At 46.0% G+C, this 21,215-nt stretch overlaps 2 protein-coding genes across 10 annotated transcripts in view; one reads left to right on the top strand and one right to left on the bottom strand.

The window, feature by feature from the left end:
* Positions 1-9,981: 9,981 nt before the first annotated feature.
* On the top strand, positions 9,982-16,985 carry DYNC2I2 (dynein 2 intermediate chain 2). Its single transcript, XM_077188975.1, is given in 10 exon segments — positions 9,982-10,144; positions 10,147-10,244; positions 10,894-11,148; positions 11,816-11,925; positions 12,944-13,101; positions 13,536-13,645; positions 14,350-14,517; positions 14,912-15,144; positions 15,832-15,989; positions 16,567-16,985. Coding segments are annotated over 10 exon segments (1,677 nt in total). The 5' UTR covers positions 9,982-9,996; the 3' UTR covers positions 16,806-16,985.
* Positions 16,969-21,215, bottom strand: part of SPTAN1 (spectrin alpha, non-erythrocytic 1) — a 46,008-nt gene continuing 41,761 nt past the window's right edge. For all 9 annotated transcript variants that reach the window (XM_077188970.1, XM_077188969.1, XM_077188972.1 and 6 more), the window contains 6 exons: positions 20,104-20,158; positions 19,396-19,592; positions 18,959-19,012; positions 18,402-18,548; positions 17,967-18,114; positions 16,969-17,292 (listed from right to left, as the gene is read on the bottom strand). In XM_077188970.1, the coding sequence (XP_077045085.1) occupies positions 17,167-17,292; positions 17,967-18,114; positions 18,402-18,548; positions 18,959-19,012; positions 19,396-19,592; positions 20,104-20,158 (727 nt within the window). In that variant the 3' untranslated portion in view covers positions 16,969-17,166. The remainder of the gene's footprint in view (positions 17,293-17,966; positions 18,115-18,401; positions 18,549-18,958; positions 19,013-19,395; positions 19,593-20,103; positions 20,159-21,215) is intronic.

Below are 21,215 nucleotides of genomic sequence, written 5' to 3'. Positions count from 1 at the left end.
TTGTATTCCCAGCTGTCACTTCCCACCAGCTATGTCCTTGCTTCCACTGCCACCCACAAGGGCTGTGGCATGTGCAGGGTTTGTGTTGTGCTTCCCCGTGCAAACAGCAGGAGAGAGGAGCTGCCATCCCTTACTTCTCTGGTTTCACATACAGCAATTTTAACCGCTGGGCATAAAAGGTAAGCAAAGCATCACAACTGTATAAATGCAAGATTATCAAGTCCTCCCCAAGGGGAGGATGTCTCAAGGGCTTCCTGAAGCCCATCACAGCAAGATGACTCTTTCTTTATTCTGTCTGCATCTCCCAAGATTGATTGATATGGATATCTTCCAACTCAGACAAGGTAAACTCATGTGTGCAGCTTGATTTTCTTCCTTCTGTTTCGTTTGGGTCTCTTGACTATGCAGTTGTATCTGCTGTGGTTTTTTTCCTCTTTTTTCACCTGTAATTTACTGTATTGTCTTTCTCTAGATTAGTCTTTGAAGGTCTGTAATTTGAAATACAGGTGGCAAGTTTGAAAGCTAATTCCAAGCAGGAACAAGTGGCACCTGTCAGTTCCCTACTAGAACCCCTTGTTTAGTCTATAAATTACCAGGTATTCCTGAAGTACATGATTATAGTGATACTCTGATTTACCTAAAACCAAGTACTCATGAATTTTAACTGCTATACTGTTAAAAAATATTTCCAAGATCTGTTTTTACTACCCTAAAATTAGCTATTATCAACAAAAAAGGATATATTGATTATATAAAAATATTTAAAATAATACAAATACATGTAAATATTAGAATATTAATTTAATATCCCTGAAACAGTAACAAAAGAACCCCCAAAAATGTAGAGGGTTTATTGATAAATACTCAGTTACCTTCTTTCAAATCTTTCTAATATTTTCATGACCTGTAGCTAACCTCTAAGGCAGTTTTAGTCCTTGAATAACTGTTGAGGGTTTGATTGTACAGTTATAATTGCACATTTTCCTCATGAATTGACTAAACAAACTCAATTTCCTTTCTTTGTAAAGAAAATTTCGTATTTGTTCTTAAGGCTCAGATCTCCAATATTTCTTTCCTTGGCTGGATATGTTACTACAAGACAGAGACATAATTGGTAATCATGTGTACTTTCTGGACTGTCAAGTCAGCTGTAAATTGTAAACTTGAACCCCAATTTGGCAAATGAAATCAGAAAATGTGCTAAAATCCTCTCCAATATAATACAGTGATGTGTGAAAAAAAGAAGAATGAATCTCCCCTAAGTATTTCTGCAAGGCAAAATGGGCATATATACAATCATGCAAGTAAGTCAGTGTAATTAATAGCAGCTCATGGTTTCACAGCCTTCCATCCCAAAGAATTGGAAATTATTGTAGAGAAATACTAAACAAGGATCATTTTACCATTGCTGAAATGTTTAACAACTGTCCATCTATGCTGGGAGCTTGGTTTTCCACAGAGAATTTGCAGGCTCGGGCTCTGTCTTAAGAACAAAGATTTCCCCTTGGAGTGCAAGACAAGTTTTTAGAGTATATGAAAGCTTTCAAGTTACTGAGTACACCTGTGAGTTGAAGGCACATTTCAAGAACACACAAGCTTGTACTTGATAGCAAAGCCTGCCTGGCACATCAGGGCTTGCTGGGAGCCACAGGCAGAGACACGGGGCTGCTTTGCTGTGTGTGATCAGTCTGACAGCCCCCAGGAACTGCTGAGCCTCCCCAGCTCTACACACACAGTTTGGCACACACAAATACCAGCTCCAACTGTTTATTCATCTCCACTAGTCACAGACCTTCCCAGTCAAGCATTCATGTTAGAACTGAAGGGTGAGATAATGACAGAGGAATCTTCCACATGTCCTCACAGTTGTTGCAGTTTAAACCTTTGGATGAAAATATTTTGGGGCTGATAATTGCCTTGAAGCAGGACAGCAGTTCAGTAACACAGACAACAGGCAGTGACTAATAATATGGCACTGAATAAATACAGTGATCCTATTTGTATTAGTTTTTATTTTAATTTTTTTATGAAATATCCATTAGACATCGTTGCTAAACCTGCTTTTATTTTTTCTACACCAACATCTCTAACTTAGCAGAGCACCTGCTTGTAATTCCATGAAGAGATGTATGGTTACATAACACCTGTGCTTGTTCCCAGATACTAGAGGCAAAGAGGCAGTCAAAATACTCTTTAAAATATTCAACTGGAAGTCAACGGAACCTTAGACATTTCTGAACATGAGGCATAAGCTTCTCAGACATGTTGAGGACGAGATAAAACTGTACCTTGTGCTTCTGCAAGGAGATATACAGAATATCCTCTCCATCTTCTCCACTCATAGGGAAATTAAAAGGGAGACATTTCTACAGAGTCAATGTATAAATGTTTGCTTTCCAGGATTTTAACTCTGGCCAATTCTTAAAACTCTTATTTGTCATCTCCTTAGTCCTCCAGCAGGAAAACTCTTGCTGAATCCTAAGCAAATTTGACTATCACTTCTAGATTTGGTCCATTGGGAATAGCACTAGAGGCAAAAATTTTACACTCAGTGTATTTCATCCATTGTCTCGTTACCAAGTGGCAGCCGTTTTTGTGGGAATCATTAAAAACCTCCCTTGTTATGTAGAGCACTATTGATATTTGAACTCTCAGGGGGAGTAACCTCTGTCTCTATCCAAAAATTATCCGATAAAAATAAACACAACATTGCTCAGCAAAGAACAAGTGCATTAATTACAATTCATTAGTCTGAAGTTGGCATTACTCAAACATTTACGGTGTGTATTAGTCTCGTGTAGGAGTATGGTGACAGGAAAGGTGAGACAAAAGACAGGAAAACATGTAGGAATCTGTCATATACAGTTTTTGTTATAATAATACATTGTGCACATTATTCTTTTCATCTGAGAATGTCAAAGCTCATTTAAAAAATCTGGTTAAATGTAAAAAGCTCTGTGAGGAAAGTAATTCTTTTACTGGTAGGTGAACTGAATGCCAGAGTTATTCAGAGTTATGGCTCATTAGAGCCAGAGATGGAACTCAGGAATAGAACTGGTCTTCAACTTCAGCTACATAAAATGCTGCATGAGTTGCCAACTATGATCTGTGAGTGGAATTTGGTTAATTGTGTCAGTCTGTAGGAACAGTTATTATTTTTTGGTATTACAATAGCTCTGAGAGTCCTGCAAGTGTAATCCCTGCCTGTGAGGTTCTACCTGCACACACAGCAAAGAGTGGTTCTGGCTTGGAAGAAAGTAAAGTCCTTCAGGACATGGTTTGACAAACGATTTTCTGGTAGAAGTTCCTACTTAAGCAGTCGCCACCACACATTCCTCCCCTCTTCCCCTTTACATTGTTCCTGCATTGTGCCAGTGATTTTCTTTTTGTGTGTGTTTAATTGAATCTGAATCTGATTTCAATTAGAAATAGTCCCCACAACCCCTTTTTTTTAAAACTCAGACTAGTACTCTGATCTGGTTCCCTGGTGCAGATGCAGGAACAATGTTACAAGAGAGTCCCATGAAGGCAGGAATGAAAGAGTGAGGAACACACTGCACAAGTTACACTGAGCAGAGGTGTTTGTCAAACTGTGCCCTTAACTGAGCCCAACCATAACAAGGTTCTAACTGCAACTGGTGTGAAAAAACAGCAATTTGGTTTTGTAAGTTTTTTTTAATTAACACAAACAAGTGGAATATATCAGTAAACAAAAGAGCAGCTCTGCCACCTCAGGTGATACTGTAAAAACTTTCAGAGTAGAAATTGAGGTCATTGACAAAACATCTTTCTTTCCCCTCTGGAGTCAAAACTAATGTCTCTCAGAAACACACAAAGGAAATAACCTTTAAACTCCATGTTTGTTTTTGCAGTGGTATGACTGGAAAATAATTTCATCTGCCTTTGTAAAGGGGGGGTGGGGTGGTATAAAACAAAGTGGAGACCATTTCCCTCCCACCACAGCCGTACATCTATTATCTGACTCACCACTTCTGGGACTCCTTCTGGCAGCTCTGGTTTTATTGCACTGAAAATTCAAGCCTATGAAAATATTCCCTATTTTCAGGTTTACTTTGTTCACTGCTTTGTTCAGGTCAGTATTCCCTCCTTTAGGGGTCTGGAACTCGACATTCAGCAAGGGCTGGATGTTGCTGTTTTTAAGCCTTGTGAGAAGGACCAGCTCAGTGGAAGGAAGGGGGGAGGGAAAGGAAGGGGGAGGAGAGTCCATATCTGTAGAGAGACTCCAGGCTGGAGAAATTTTACTGACATCCATTCAGTTTCCAGCGGGGTCTCCTTCAAGGGCTTTTACTGAGGTCCGAAAGCCCCTGCAATTCACGGCGGCATTTACATGCAACGTTTCCCTCCGGGAGCTAAGGTATAACTGTACTCCTGGATAATAATCACAAAGAATACCACCAGCCTCCCATTGAAATGTCAACCAGCCACTACCGTTGTAGAGAGTAACAAAGAGATGCTAATATAATTAATTATGAAGCCTCAGTACCCTCATTAACACATCTTTAGTGCCTAGATCTTTGAAAATCAGCTGTATAAAGTGACTGTCAGAGTTAATTCCTTATAAATTGCCTCCTGTCACATGCCAGCACTGCAGCAAGTTCTCTCAGGCCTTGATGCTAAGAAATCTGTGGTTTTTTAAAAGTTCTGATGCAGTTCTATTGGTGTTATTAAAGGTGTAAGCTGTTGCATAAGCAGTTTGTCAGGCTAGAGTAGAGAAAAATAAAAATGCCTTTAGTCAGCCCAGCTTACACAGTTGGTGGCCTAAATAGGAAAAGTTTCAGTCAATTAAATGGAAAATTAAGGACAAAAGAAAAAAACAGGAATGAAAGGTGTCACATAATTTGGCATTTAAATGTTTCCGGACCTTTTTTAAAATTTGAGGACTGCAGCCAGTTTATAGCTCTCCCTCCTACTGCTGCCTTTACGACAGCATTCCAGCTCCAGGCCTCATTCCAGAGCATCCTCCTTCCCCTCCTCTCCCGCTCACAAATATATATTTCAATAGGCTTAGGCTACATGGAGTTCCAAAACCAGCATGTAATTGGTGCAATTGTCTTTTACACTTCTCCAGAGAGAGCCACATTCATGCTGCTTAAGCCCTGTTTTGTCATGTTTTCCCTTTTTCTTTTTTGTTTTTTTCCAAGCTGGACTGGGATCAGTACTTGTGTTGGGAACCCTACATATATACTGAAAAAAGAAGTTACAGAAACAAGCTGTATGGGTGGTTCATTCTGTTATTTCTCAGAACCAGACTGTCACTCTGCTACAAGATAAAGGGAGACGATAAAAAGAAAGTGATCATTACAAATCACTTGGCATTTTCTGTGAGCAGTTAAAACACTTGCAGTGACATATCCAATTTGTCTATACAAGATACTCTGCCTCCCTTCATCTTCCCTGTGCTTTTGAGAAGGTGATAATTCTGCAGTGCATAACTTTGTAAAGTTATCTCTCTGTGCTTGTATAATACGTTCCAGGATTCTTTCTAATCTCTGTTATACTTGGGATAAAAAAAAAAATCAAATGAGATATTTTTATTTGCCATTTAAGAAGTGGCTTTCACACTAAGTGCTTTTGCTGGTCTAGCTGATCTGGCAATATGCAAACTCTCTAAATGGAGGTGAAATTTATATCAGTAAAAGGAGTCCTTGCAAATCTGTCTTTCCTGCTGCATTAGCTAACATGGTAGGAACATTATTTGTTCTCCACTCTTAAATTACATATCCATACCCCAGTAAAACTAAGATGTATTATTGAACATTTGGTGTTTGTAGAAATAATGTCTCAGAAATTAAAGTGGCATGCTTGAAATTAAATAAATACAGAGATTTCTGAAGAGCGACCCAGAACTACCATGTAAATTCTGCTGGTACCAAGTGGAATGTAACAACTTATTCTGAATGTCCCATTTTGAAACCACACTTCTGCCAAGGAGAGCCAGTTCTGTTTAGAGGATTAATATCTGTCCACATTGCTTTCTAATATAGCCACTGGCTTTAAACATAGCAGTTAAAATTCCAACAACTGTTTGAGATACTACAGATGCAATATGAGTTGATGAAGTGATGTACAGAACAGATAACTAATTTTTAGTCATGCATGGTTACTGAATATGGGATTAATTTAAGGGATCTCTGTTTTCTTTCACGCTGTCAGCGCTGCAAAGGGTCAGGTACCTTTGAGGAGTGGCACAGCAGATTGTACCTTTATTTCTGAGATGAGATGCTGGACATGCTGCTACGAACTCAGCAGGAACTAGAGGCTGCTGAGACCAAAAGGAGAGACACTGCCAGTCACCCTGTTGACAGCAGCAATGCCCTGCCCAAGGCAGAGACTCCCAGCTGCCACTGAGTTCAGAGCACCATGGCAGCCAGGATTGAGGATCCTGAGCCTTTCACAGATGCCTCTTTGGACAATCCATGGCACTCGGCCCCATGCCAGCTCTGCTTGCCATTCCAGCCCTGCTGGCAGTGCCTTTATGCCCCTGTGGCTGTAACTTGCTGCCACCTGCCACAGAGCTTCCCCCTGCTCCTTCCTGGGCTGCTTACACTTGACTAAAATCTTTGTCTTGTTATTAATCATGAAGGAATGAATAGGGGGTAAACAATACCTGTACAGGGCAAGAAACCACAGCCATATTTATAAGGAACCCCCGACTAATTCTGCAAAGCACAGTAGGTCATGATTTTAATGGAGATGGATTCTTTTGGTAATGTATCCTGTCTTTTGGTGTAACAGGACTTCAGAAGCAAGCTGATGTTTTCTGCTAACAAGGAAAAATAGGTTTTCAAAGCAAAAAGGGCACAGCATTTGCAGGGACATTTGGGAGGGGGGACAGGGAAAAGGAGGTCACAAATTAGAGAAAATGCATGAGCCTGTTACAGATGGCACTGGAAAAGAAGTAGCTGGGGGATTCACACAGCTTGAAGTAACACACAGAGTCCACACAAGGACCTGAACCCTCATCAAGCTACTGAGCACCTGGTGGGACACATGGACATGGGTTCAACACTGACAGTTGTGGGGACCTCACTTCCCTCAAGGTTTGGTGAATTTAAAAATCATTAATTTCTAACAAAAGGGAAACATGGGAGTAACTGATCCGATATTGTCCATACTCAAATAACAAGCAGAAAATGTCAGCATAAAGCCACTTCAAACTCCAGGTTACATCCTTTGGTTAATGCAAAGGCAATAGTTCAGTACCCAGGCCTCAGGCAGACCACATCTGTCACCTCGGGCTGTTCAGCAGTGCACAGGTAGGATGGGAACTGTCAAGGAACAGCATTAGGTCCTGCTGGTTATGGAAGTTGGAGAAACAAGTAGGTTCTGGAGTGACAATTCTTTGAAACAAACCCTTGCTGTTGGTTGAAGAGTTTTGTTTGTTGGCTGTTTGCTATGAATAAATAAGAATACACATGAAGTTCTGTTCCTCTGAACAGTCATCAAACACCAAAGGCAATACCTTCAATCCCCTGTCAAGCCACTCCCTGCCAGACCAAGTCAAGAACTCCCTCATGGCTGGATTGATCTGTGTTTGTTGTTTTATTCTTTAGGTGCAGCTCTTTGGGGTGGAAGGAATGGAGGGGAAGGTGTAAAAGGAGAAGGCTCAGTTACGACTCTCCGTTTTCGGGTACAATCTCCTGTTTCGCCTGTCTGGAGCCTCAACAGAACTGAATGGTTTCATTTATCATAAATCGAGGGCAGCCACTGCACCCACTAGTGGGGGAATTTTTACCGAGATGCAGCTCCGAGTATTTCTTTTGCTCAGGTCACAGCGATCACACGCTAGTGTGCAGCTTTTTTCTGATTTTTCCCCCTCGCTTTCGTTTTTGTTTTCTCTTTACCTCAACCTTCTCTTGTTGTTTTTTGATGCTGATTTGCTCCATTATGTAAAAGTGAAAACTTCCTACACTCTGTCTCATGAAACTGGGAGGAAAAAGCACAGATCAGCCCCGTAAAAGCAGCCACTTAAAAGAGACTGGGTAGCCTCAGGCAAGTAACAGCCCTCCCCCACTCATCCCCGATTTTGCCTTATTTCTCATGATGTGAAGACAGAAACATCCATATATCTGATACTGCCAGGCCAGGAAAAAAAAGCAACATAAGATTTCTTGAAATATCTTTGATATATTGAAACCCCAGAGAAATTGGAATAAAGCATCAAAGTGCAGTTACTTACAACAGTCCTTGTCTGGAGCTGTTTGCTCTTTTCTCATCCTCAGGGAAGTAAAAGCCCGGACATGCACCACGATACAGGGAACATGTTCTACATTTGCAGTAACTTTGCATACGACTGGCTAAAAAGTGGATTTATTTCTGTGTTTCACATACCTAAATTCCAGTTTTCTTATCTCTTTGCCATCTCAAAAACCCACAAACTTTTCTCCTTAAGTCCCCCCTGACAAGTTATTTAAAGTTTTTAAATTGCAGTTTGTGCTTAGCATTTTTATGATGATACAGCCTGTAGATTAATTTACACTCATAATATTTACTCCTCTACTAAAGAGTAATATGCCTTGGCAGTTCTAATCATAGCAATTAAAGATAATTTATTGATGACTGAAGATGATCTATTTATAGAGGATAAGTATTAAGACCCTCTTAAGAAAACTACTCTGCTATTGGGTTCAAATATTTTGTATCAGTTTTTCAACACATGAAAAGCTGCCCCATGCAGTGACCCAAAGCCAGGAGCCTGCCTGCAGGAGAAGTGAGCTGGGAAAGTGCTCAGTTACATCCAAGATGGTCTTTGACTGCCATTGCTCACGCTTCCACATGAACCAGCTGCTGTTGGAGATGCCAAGCTTGAACTTTGGAAATTCAGATTAACTCCTGTGCTGATGAGAGAGAGATGACAGGGCTAAAAGGGCCATCAGTCCAGCCCAAGAGTGTTTATGCTTTTATGTTCTTGTCTCTTCTATGGGGTATCATGATGGTCCACTCCAGCCAGGATTTGAAATTCTACAGGATTCAGTTCCATTGGGACTTTTTACTTTTGAAGGAGGTGCCACTGAACCTCCTCCTGCTCCAGTTTCACTGTCTGTAAAATGGCTATAAGAGTTCTCTACTATTCGTCCTAGGGACTCTTACTTCATTGTTAATTGTGTAGTACTTTAAATTCCTCAGCAGAACGATTGCACTCAGCTGTGATATAAATGGACTCACATGTGCTCAAGAGGTGAAAGCACTACAATCGTTCTGCTGAGCTCCTACTCTGTATCCTGCAGCCTTGATTCCTACACACAGGCCAGACTCCTTCCCAGCAACAGCCGGAATAACTCCGCTGAAGTTGGTGCATCTGTGCCTGCTTATGCCAGCACTAAATTTAGCCTGTGCATTCATCATCAGGTTGTTCCAATGAGTTAGTTAGAAAAAATCTCCAAGTAGAGACATTCCTGTTAGGAATAACCACTTAAATAAGCTCCAGCAGCAGTCCGTGTCCCTGCGGACAGGAGCAGCACAGGGTATCCGGATGCAGGGGCCGGTACCCGGTACCGGGCGGCTCCCGGAGAGCAGCCCCGCGGGCGTGCAGCCAGCCCGGCCACACAGCAACTCAGCCTGGGCACCAATTACCCTCATTCCCCCATCAAAACCAACGGCGGCAGCGAGCAGAGCAACGAGCCAGAGCACACCCCGGGCACGAAGTGTGCCTTGAGCCGGCCCCATTCCAGGGCAACCACACGGTGACAGCCAATAGAGCTTCCCTCGCAAGGCGGCCCAGTCCCCGCTCTCCACCGCGCTCGGCTTTGTCGCCCCCTCCCCGCCGCCATCTTAACTCCTGGCACCCCGCGCCCTTCGCGTGCGCTGCCACCCGTGCCCGCAGCGGGACCAGCCGGGCCCCAGCGCAGCTACGGCGGGAGCGACCGAAGGGGGAGAAGCAGCCTCAGCCGGACCCACGGCTGTAACGAAGGTGCCGGGATAGGCCGTACAGAGCCACCACCCGCCCAGCCCCGCCGCCCCGCGCCCTTCCCCAACATGGCCCCACCCGGCTCACTTTACCGCTCTCAGGCCGGCGGGCTCGGCGCTCGTGTGACGTCATCGCGCGCCCGTTTCCATGGGAACCGGAGGCGCGGGTGGCGGGAGCGCCACGGGCCGGGACCGCCGGGAGCGACCCCCGATGCCCCCGGGCCCTCTCCGGCCCCGGCATGTTCGCGGACAGGACGGCACCCGGTGCCGACGTGCAGTCGCTGTGGAGGAGCGCCCGGAGCGCGCGCTGCGAGGCGGTGAGAGACCCCCGGGGCGGCCCCGCTCCGCGCTCTTGTACCGCCGGGCCGGGCAGGGGGCGGCTGTCAAGGCTGCGCCTTCCCCGGACCTTCAGGGACCGTGCCCCGACTTGCACCCCTCTCTGTTCATCCGCGACCCCCCCGCAGGTCCCGCGGCTCCAGCAGGGCCCGGGACCGAGCCCTCCCGCTCCGGTAGTTGTTGGCACCGTGCGGGGCCTGTGCCCGCCCGCCGGCTCTGTCCTGTCAGCGTTGTGCAGATTTAGCCCCGGTGTGCGGAGTGGCAAAGAACCGGCCGAGCGGCTGCTGCGCCGCAGCTGAGAGCTGACAATGCTGCGCTGTCACCGTGCGCGCTGCTCGCTCCTTACTCTGGAGCTCGCTGCCTTCTTGCCTTCTCCCGTCCTTCCCATTCCGTGCTTTAGAGCAGTGCCTGAGTCTGGTATTCGGGCATTTCTGCCTCCGATCAGATTATCGGAAGGTCACAAACGCATCACCAACACCTGGGCAGGTACGGAGGTACCCTGTGGTTAACCATGAACCAGAGGGGCTGGAATGTCTCCGTGAAACGGCAGGAAGGGGAAGGTGCTTTGAATGCCTTGTGCAACACTTGTTTTTCTGCTTAGACTATAGACTGTCTGTCTTCTTTCACTAGAAAACTTGCCAGACTGGGAAAATTTCAACAGCAGAAGCTGCAGCACAGTCTCATATAGCACGAGATGCTGCGGTGCAGACAGAACAGAGCAAAGATGCTGTCCAAGACTTCCAGCAAGAAGTCCAAGTAGATTACACTGGGCTTCTGTCATTCCTTCAGAGAGTGGAGGATGCTGTTATCAAAGAACTAAATAAAAACTGGAAAAGTCACGCCTTTGATGGCTTTGAAGTGAACTGGACAGATCAGGATGAAACAGTAAGTGACAGAATTCAGGTCATTGTCCAAGCAGAGTTCAGTTACTCTAAGTTGTTAGTCCTTATTGCTGTGATTATTCTTGCCAGGTTCTAATAATTAAACATTACCAGTTGGGTTGCCTTGGGGTTTTTTCAGCTTTCTCCTTGCTTGGTAAAACTGTTCTTCCTGCTGGTGACTGAGCTGTAGTAGCATTGAGAGGAGGAAGCCTGCAGTTGGTGTAGGCTTTTCTTCAGCCTCTTCAGAGCACTCCAGCCTAGCAGGGATCTAGGAACAGTTGCAGTCAGTGAGTTGGCAGCTCTGCCTGCTTAGGTTTGTTTAGTGCATGGTGCTCAGGAATGGAAGCAATTTGTATCAGACAGTACATGTTGGGACTGGCATTTTCAAACTGTTACTTGTGAAGCTCAGAGAGTGCCAAACTCACACCTGGCAGCTGCTGTAAATTCTTAGGCACAGCCTTCCAGAGCTGTGCAGTCTCTGAGAGGTTGTTTGAGTGACAGTTGTGTTGTGGGTTTGTTTCCCAACAGGAATTCAACAACCTTTTCACATAAATTCTTGGACTGAGGAAAACCCACACTGTAACCCCACAATCACACCAGGACTGGGCACAGATCTCATTTCTCTCTGTTCAGAGATTGTTGCCTCAGTGCTTGGATTTGATCTCTTCCAGGTGTTGTGTTTGCATACATTGTCATACCCAGAGGCTCAGGATCAGAACCTGCAGGTCACTGGTGTGTCATGGAATGCCACAGGATCTGTCATTGCATGTTCCTATGGCCGGTGAGTATCCAGAGGGATTTGGGAGTGCAGCTGAGGCTGATGTGATGGCTCAGGCTGACCTGAGGTCTAGATATGTTTGCTTTCTCTGCAGTAATAAACTGACATATATATATATATCTATATCCACCCCTTATGCAAGTTAAATTATTAATATTCAAAGTAACAAAATTTCAGGCAAGTCCTGAATTTATCTTTTAATTCTTCTACCTTCCCCCCACCCTGAAAATGGATACACAATCTTACTGATTTGTTTCTAGGTAGATTCTGTTTGAAAGATGTAAAGAGCAGATGCACTTGCAAATATCTGTAGGTGAGGTTTGGGAGAATGCACTTTATCTTCACTGAGATCATGATGTTTAATGTGGTCTCTGAGCACCCTGGATGAACCTGGCACCTGTTTATGCATGTGCCTGGTGCCATGGACATGTAATAACATGTTGAAAGATTTCTGAAATAAGGGTTTCACAAATAATTTATCTAATCCATTAATGTCTATAGCAGCTCCCTCTTTCTTGGCCTTACTTTTCCCTTTATTTTTTTTAATGCTCCTCTTTCCTTACATTAAAAGCCCCAGCAAAAAGAGGGTTTCCATGAGAGAATGCATAGGGAAGAGTAAAACAGGGCAAACTCGTATGTTAGTTGCTCCTTCTGCTCTCCCAGTCTACAGCAGTTTGCAGATGAGGATGTGGTTTTTGTGTCTGTGGGTACCCTCAGCAGAATTCATTCCATGAACTTTCCATATGCACTCTTTTGATTGTTCCATTATTTGAATGGTGAGTAGGTCTTGGAATAGGGAAATTGTACCCAAAATTTACTGGCTGCTACTTTGAGGTAAGCACAGACATGTTCCCTGTCACATCCTGCATAAACCAGCCCCCAGAGAAGTTCCATCCCCTCATGATCCCTTCATGATGGGAACCAAAGCAGCACATTGAGGTGACCATGGGGAATCTCAGAGCTCTGCTGGACTGGAATACTCTGGAACACTCAAAGCAAGATGTAGCTTTTTGTTTTTCAGGTTGGATGATGGGGACTGGAGCACAGAAAAATCCTATGTTTGTACCTGGAATCTGGACAGAAGAGGGTTGAATCCACAGCACCCTGACCTGGTGGTGGATGTTCCCAGTTCTGTCATGTGCCTGGCTTTCCATCCCTCCCAGCCATCACTGATAGCTGGTGGGTTGTTCTTAACTCAGACCATGCTTGAAACATACCCTTTTTCCTGCAACCTGGATCCTTTGGTTTCTCTCTCTGAGCCCAGCCTCAGATTTCCTGTAAAGGAACAGCTTTGCAGCTCCTCAAACTGAGGAACTAATGGCCACCAACACAGATAAGTGCACTGTTACATCTGAACTGGAACTTGCTGCTTCTTCAGTGACACCTGCCTTTATATCTTCTCCTCAGAGAGAGGTGAAGAGAAGGAAATCCAGCCCTGGCTGTAAGGGAATAAACTTATTTCAGCAGAGCAATATTCTCTTACACCAGAACTGGCTGTGCCCTGCACAGAACTGCCCAACCTTTGAAGCTGGTGGGTCTGTTTCCACCATTGCTCCATTTGTGCATTTGTTCTGAGCTGTCAGAACTCAGATGTTCTGTATTTGTCCTTTCAGGTGGCCTGTTCAGTGGGGAGTTGGTGGTGTGGGACACCAGCAGGACAGAAGACCCTGTCATCTGGAGGACAGGGATGACAGATGACACCCACACTGACCCAGTCTATCAGGTAATAGAGAGCACTGTTAGCAGATAGGGCTGGGGCAGGTGAGAGTTGCCACTGCTTTGTGTCATCCCTTTGGTTCCTGTCCACAGCCAGGCAGTTCACAGACATTTCAGCAGTTATATTCTTTTTTGGTTGGTTATTTTCCCCCAAATCTAGTTCCTGAACAGACAGCCTGTAAAAAATAACTTCTGACTGTCCAGGTTAAATGAAAAGCAGACTGATTCCCAAACTGTAATTGTTTATTAAGGGAGATGCAACCAGTGATACTTGGAGTGGTTTAAAAACACAAATGGGAAAGTGTCCATGATCCTTGGAAGCTTAAAGCCACATGCTTTAAGGGGATTTTACAAGCATGTCATCCAGTCTGGCTTCCTAAGGATTTTGCCCTTCTGGGGCCTTGTGACTCTGGACATTCTGTGTATTTTTCTCATCTGCTATTCAGGAAAATGCTGTTGTTTAGAACTGGGTGAAAGTGCCATAAATGCCTATCCCAAAAGTCAGGGCAGGTGAACCACAGAAACTGCAATGGAGATTCAGCCCTGAACACTGGATGTGTTTCTTTCCTTACATCAGTCTGTGCCAGCTCCCAGCAGAAGCTCCTTTGGTACCAGGCTGGTGCCTGGCTCTGCCCCTGTGTCACCACAGGCTGCGTGGGCTGGGCAATTGTGACAGTCCCCGTTGTCCTGAGCTCTTGGCATTTGGAACAGGTTCACTGGTTACCTGACACCAGGCACAGAAACCACGCCCGGCTGCTGAGTGTGGGGACAGATGGGAAGATCCTCGTGTGGAGGGAGGAGCGGGATGGGCGGCTGGCCTTGGCTGAAGGATTTGCCATCGTGGCTCAGCAGATCCCTCGCAGCACTCGGCTGAAGAAGGTGAGTTCAGCAGCTCAAAGAGTGCCTTTTCCATAAAAACACTGAACCTTGGAGCCCAGGTATCAGAGCTTGCCCTGCTCCCAGAAGGGCCAGGAAAAGCCCTTTCTGAACATACACACCCTTGATCCACAGCTCCTTTGCCATACAGAAATCATTCTGAGAAGACTGACAACAGCTGAGGTTTTGCCATGCTCTAAAGAGAAGTTACCAGGATGGAGAACTTGCTTGTGATGTTAATTCATGTGAACCCATTTGTAGGAAGGATTCAGTGGTACAAACACGAAGCTATCACAAGCTGTGCTGTGAACAGCCCGCTGGGCCCCCAGCAGGCCCTGCCCACCTGTGCCTCTCTGGGGAGCCCCAGCTCACACCAGCTCTGTCTCTCTCTGCCCAGGTGGCCTGGGGAGAGGCAGCCGTGGGGGTGACCTCGCTGTCCTTCTCACCCTTCGATGCCGATGTGTTCGTTGTGGGTGTGGAAGGCGGGTACTGCCTGCGGTGCTCCAGCACGGCCCAGGGCCCGGCCCTCCCGCCGCCGGGCGGCTCCGTTCCCCTCAGGGCGCCGGCAGAGCTCGCCTTCTCCCCTCACGCTGGGCCCGTGTACTCCGTGAGCTGCTCGCCCTTCCACAGGCAAGTGCTGCATGTGGGACACGATCACTGCCTGGCTCTAAACACAAAATAGCCCCTGGGGTGTGTACAAGTTCCAAAAAAGGGTCACCTAGCAGAGAAAAAACATCCATTGGCTCTGGCGAAGCTGCCTACTGGACTGTGCTGCATGTGGGCACATGAGCAACACTAGCACCTTCTTTAGATCATCCAGTTTGTTACAATTAAAACTCAGTTTAAAGCCAAGGAGATTATAAAGTCCTTCACTTGGGCAGATCACTAAGTCTCTTACTGAAGATTTTTCTGCCATCAGTAGCTGCCAGAATTTAAATGAGAAGCTCCCATCTCTGCCAGCAATTCACCCACCAGCCGTGGAGGCCCCAAGCCCTGTTTCTGTGAAACATGCTGACAGTCCAGGTTTGCATTTAATTTGCATGAGACAAGCCCAGCTCGAACAATGCCCAGCTCTAGATCAGCAGTTCTCAGGCAGCCCTGGGCCACAACCCATGGCGGTCAATACAAGCCCTCATTAAGCTTAATTGAGGGCAGTAACAAACAGCCCACAGCACAGCCTGGCAATTTGTGCTTTAGGAAACATAGACCTTTACAAAACAGGAATATTGTCCGAGGTCATGCTCCTTGACTGATTTCTGTTCTTCATCGTTAGCAGTAAAACAAAAAGAGCTGTTTCTCGCTTCCTCTCTCCCCCAGGAACCTCTTTCTGAGCTGTGGGACCGACGGACAAGTTCACTTGCACTCCATGTTGCAGACACAGCCCCTCTTTGCTCTACAGTTATCAAAGAAATACCTGTTCTGTGTACGCTGGTCTCCAGTTCGACCACTGGTTTTTGCAGCTGCATCTGGGGAAGGCAAGTAACTGCAGGTGCCTTCTCTTGAGCATAAAATTAAGAGTGTTCTGGATATTAATTAGTCAGGTCGATTGTACTGATTAGCAGATCCCACAAGCACAGAGCAGTGGCCGCTGTTTTCACTGTGTAATTAGTACAAAGGAGTAATTTCTAACTTTAACAAGGTGAACCAGCATTTATTTTTCACTTCTGATGGTACCTTTAAATCTGTTGCCACAGTCATTCACAGGAATACAGCACAGCAAGACCACTGTGGCTAAATCTATTTCCAGCTTGTTTTTGGCATCTACTTCCAGAAGTAATGGTTTAAAATGAAAACTTTTTCCTTAGAAAATTGCCCAAACATTTTTGAGTTAAAGAATGGAGGTTTCACAGAATTTGGCAAGCTGGTTTCAGGTTTCTGACAGAACAAATCCATGCTGCCTGCAGTAATGTCAGCTGTCTGTCACAGCCTAGACACCCATCAGCAGGGGAAACAGGTTAAAAATAACTCTCAGTGCCAGACTAAGCAGATACTTACCTGCTGTTAGATAGATGTCTGTTGCCATGAAGCTGCAATGAATGTCTGTGTCTGCAGGAGAGGTGCACCTGTTTGACCTTGGGAGGAGCACGCAGAAGCCCACAGTGTCCCTGAAGCAGTCTGTGAGTGACTGCCCTGTGTATTGTTTGGAATTCAACACCAAGCACACGCGGCTCCTGGCAGCAGGGGATGCTGCTGGGACAGTCAAAGTCTGGCAGCTGAGCTCCGACTTCACTGAGCAGGGACCAAGGGAAATGAGTCACCTGGAGCAGCTGGCAAGTGAGATCATGGACTGAGGGAGCAGCACAACAGCTCTGTGAAGCTTGTAACTGTCCTGACTCCAGGAACAATTCCCCACTCACCTGTTCCAGTGTTGGCCTGGAAAACACAGGTAACCAACAGCTGGAGTTGCCTCCACATAAGAGTTAAATTTGCATTTAACCATTAAACACAAAATGATGTGGTTCGACCAGTAACTTTTATTGAAGCACACTGCAACATGTTTCTTTTCCCTAAGAGTTTTAAGCTAAGCACTTTAAGGTTACATCATAACGTAACATTGATTATTGTAGAGCACAAAGAGAGAGAGACACATGCAGAGCTACAGTCAGCAAACGTGAGCATGTCCTTTGCATCTTTTGGTGCTAGTGTTTCAGATCAATTCACAAAGAGTGAACGTGTAAATTCTATGTAGTCGTAGGCAGAAGGCAGCTCCCTGCCCTTGCCATCCATGTAGGGTTTCATGTGAGAGATGCAATAGTCGGCCTGTTCCCGGGTCAGGTTCTGAAAGAGAGACAGCGTAGGGCTGAGAGGGCTCTGGGGCTGCCAGGGGGCATTGACAGGCAGCCCTCCCATTCCCCAGGGCAGAAACCAGAGCAGCACATCTACGCCCAGCATGGAAATGCTCTGGCTTTTGGCACTATTTGGTTACAGGTTGGAAGGCCTGACCAGAGCCTTCCCACCAAGCAGAAGACAGAGCAGGTAACTGGGACAAGGAAGCACTGCAAACTCTTTATTTCCCTGCCAGCTGGTGGTATTCAGACAGGAAAAACTTGCTGTTTTGGCAGGGCAGTGAGAGGGAGGAGATGCTCTTACTGTCTAAACTTAGGCTCAAGCTCTTCCTTTGAATTGCTGTCTGGAGAAACATCCCCCATCTAATTTCCCAAATGATGGAAGGGAAGTTCTGAGGACAGTGCACTCCCTTCCAGACCTTTGAGTACCTCTTGTTTTATTCAACCTGAGCAGGTCTTTGGTACCTAAAGCTTTTCCTCTATGGAGCCAAGAAAGCAACTGTGTAGGACTGTCACACAATTTCTGTGTTTGCTGCAGGGGATCCCCTGGCAGGGTCAGAACTGACTCAGCTCCAGTGACATGAGCCTCCAAGCCATTAGTGCTGGGCTTTAGCTATGAACAAAAGTCCTGTGTGTTCCTCCCTGGGGTCAACAACCAGCAGTTACCTGGTAGAGCTCCTCCTTGGTCACGTAGGGCTTCCCCTCGGAGCTGAGGGCGCGGAAGGCGCTCTCGATCTCCTCGCTGGATTTCACATTCTCCGTTTCCCGGCTGATCATGAAGGCCATGTACTCCTGCAGTGAGACGTGTCCATCCCTGCCAGAGAAACAGTGTGAGCACCCAGAGCACAGCACTGCCAGGCCCTCCAGAGAGGGGCTGAACTGTTCTGGGAGGAGTGAAGTCTTAACGCAGGAGACTCAACACCAGATCATTCTCTCAAAGTGAATTTCGTCTTTACAAATGTCAGTCTTGCCTTCCTTAAGGCTTTCACATGAGTGACTGTAAAAACAGCCACAGCTCTCAGCTTGTGAAGAACCTTCCAGCCAACTCCCCAGCCAATACCTCCATGAATTTTGCAGTACATTGAGGTCCAACTCACATACCTGTTGGGATCTACAGTGTCAAGAATAGACTCAAACTCAGGGTCTGGCTCTCCTTCCTCAACCATGGGCAAATCGTAGCCGAGAGAGCGCAAGCAAGACTTAAACTCCTGGTGATTGAGTCGTCCAGATTTGTCCTTGTCAAAGTGCCTAAAAACATAAAACCAGAACCCACGTGTGTCAGTTACTGAGTCCTGAGAGCTGTAAAGTGAGCTGAAAACTAGATCAAGGTTATAACCAGCCCCTATTCTGTACAAATGAGTTTGTATCAATAAATAGTTCTATCTAGCATACATGAAAAATATGCACAAATTCTTAACTTTGCTTAAAAATCACCCCTTCCCCACCAAAACAACCCCAGCTGTATTCTCAGCTGGAATGCATTGGCACTGCCAGCAGCAGGGGCTGCAGGCTGTTTCCCTCTGGCAGAGAATGGAGCAGCTCAGCACAAAGTGGGGCAGACAACAAAGGAGCCACAAATAGATCCTGCAAACAAGAGCCATCCATGTGCCAGAAATATCTCCCAAGCCTTCCTCTGGCCTATGTTCCTTGCAACTCACTTGAACATCATGCTGAACTCCTTCAGGGCCTCCTCGGTGACTCCAGTGGTGTTCCTGAAAAGGAAGCAGCAAAGCTGAGTAGCAGTTCCTGAGCTGTGGTACTCAGCCCAGCAGCTGCACCACACAGTGAGGACAAAGGAGCAAACAACCATTCCACATGGGAACATTTGTACACACTTATTCCACAGAATAAAACTGTTCCACTAAGATCCCACCCTTGCTCATGGCCAACAAGAGCTGTTCTAAAACTGCCCACTTCATCCCTCTGAAGGGAACTGGGAGGTGCTGGGGATGTACAAGCTCACTGTATCCATTGCTCTGAGCACAGGAGACCCTTTAGCACAGACCATGCAAGGCTGGCTGCAGGCATGGGCAGCTCCTGCCTTTCCTCCCACCCCCAGTCAGACACTTCAAACCGCACGTGGGCCAGGCAGTACCGGGCTTGGATCTGCTGCTCCAGGTTGTGTTGCATCCTCATCCCCAGCTGGTCCAGCTGGTCCCACTGCTGTGCCAGCCCCACAGTGCTGTGTTCTGTGTATTTGTTGTCCAGGATAAGTGCCTCTTCCATGGCTGCTCCAAGGTCCTCAATTTTCTTTAGCTGGCTCCTCATAGCTCGGATCTCTTGGTGCTTGCGCTGTGAGAAGGGAGCAAAGAGGAGAGAAATCATGGAGCACCAAAAAAACCCCAAACTTAGAAAAGTTAGAACAGAGGCTGGCAGGGGAGGAAGGGTTATACTCTTCTTTTTCTCCTAGGACTTTATGTCCATATACTGGGATTTGTAAAATAAGATTCAGAGCAATGTTCATCTTCATGCTCACTATTCTAAACTAGAGCTTGCAAACCAGTTCTGGAGACTAAAAAACTTCTTATTAGGAAATGTGCTAAAAATATTGTATCCTCTCTGCCCTACCCCACCTCCTTTAGGAAAAAGGAAAAAAAATAGAAAACTAAATCAGTGTTGTTTAATGGCCTGCGATGAAGTAGACATCAGATATGTAAACAGATAATCCCAGAGGTCTCTTCAGTATTCCAAATGTCTGAAATCAATTAAGATTTTCCCACACAATTCCATGCATTTCCCTTCCTGCTCTGTGTTCCCAAGCCAGCTGGAAATGCTGTTTTAGCCATAGGTGCACATCACTTACTTTAGTAGCTTCCAGCTGTGACTCCAGTGTTCCTGATTCTTCCACCATACATGACCTAAACACAGAACAACAGTGAGAGAAGGCACTTATCTCATTTAAAAATGGCATGTGGGGCTTGAAATTAACAGTCCTTCCTTGAAATGAAAAATCCTTTCATATATTTAAACACTGGATTTGTGTTTTGTTTATTCTGACTCATCCTATTAGACTGACACTGTACATTTTGTCTGATTCTTATTTCTGTATATAGTTAATTTCTAGCCCCATTTGAAAGGCAACATGATCAGCAGCCACACTTCATGCCAGACTCAAAGCACCCGCTTTACTGGACCTCATGGAATTAGAATTTAGTGCAGTCCCACCCCCTGCCCCGTGCCCAGCACACACCACACACACCAACTGCAGGTGAGTCACTGGGGATGGGCTGTATTTGCAGTCAGGTACAGGAGCTCTACGAAGGTGTGTTACAAAGGGGAAAATGAGGGGAAAAAAAGATGGTGAGAACTACTGGTTTGGCTGAAAAGTAATCTTAATGTGGCATAATCCTCGCAGAGAGCTACAGACCTCTGCTGCTCAGCAGTGCCTGGTGGAAAGGTGCCTTTCCCACCCCACCTCTCCATGCTGCACCCAGAGCAGCTGAGGTTCAGCCACTCTGCCCAGTGATTTCCACCCTGGGCTTTACATGCAGGTTCCCACAGTGGCCAGGGGCTCCAAGATCTCCTTCATACAGACTAGCTATGGACAGTCTCTGGATGCTGCTTCTCCCCCACCCCAAGATCCCAAGCAATCTCTAAGCAGCCGTGTTTGGGAATCTCTGTCCTTCCAACACGTACGGTGAGAGCTCGCACTGGGTGACCCACACGTGGACAGTGAGTCTGGGTGCTGTGCAGATGGGGTGTCCTCTGACTCTGGGGTATTAAAGTTCCTAAAACCTGAATCTCTGGTATTTCAGTCACTAAAACCAGGTTTTCATCCCCACTGGACTGTCTTCCCACATGTTTTTGAGCTTCTTGAGAATGGGGATTTCAAGTGCTGAATCACTCTGTAGCAATGAAATGCACCAAACATCTGGGTGTTTCTCACCACAGGGTTAAGGCTCAGACTCAACGCCC

Source organism: Agelaius phoeniceus, chromosome 21 (assembly GCF_051311805.1).
Source record: "Agelaius phoeniceus isolate bAgePho1 chromosome 21, bAgePho1.hap1, whole genome shotgun sequence".
In the NCBI taxonomy this organism is placed as follows: domain Eukaryota; kingdom Metazoa; phylum Chordata; class Aves; order Passeriformes; family Icteridae; genus Agelaius; species Agelaius phoeniceus.
The sequence above is the reverse complement of the archived record's forward strand: the minus strand, read 5'-3'. Positions and strand labels throughout refer to the sequence as shown.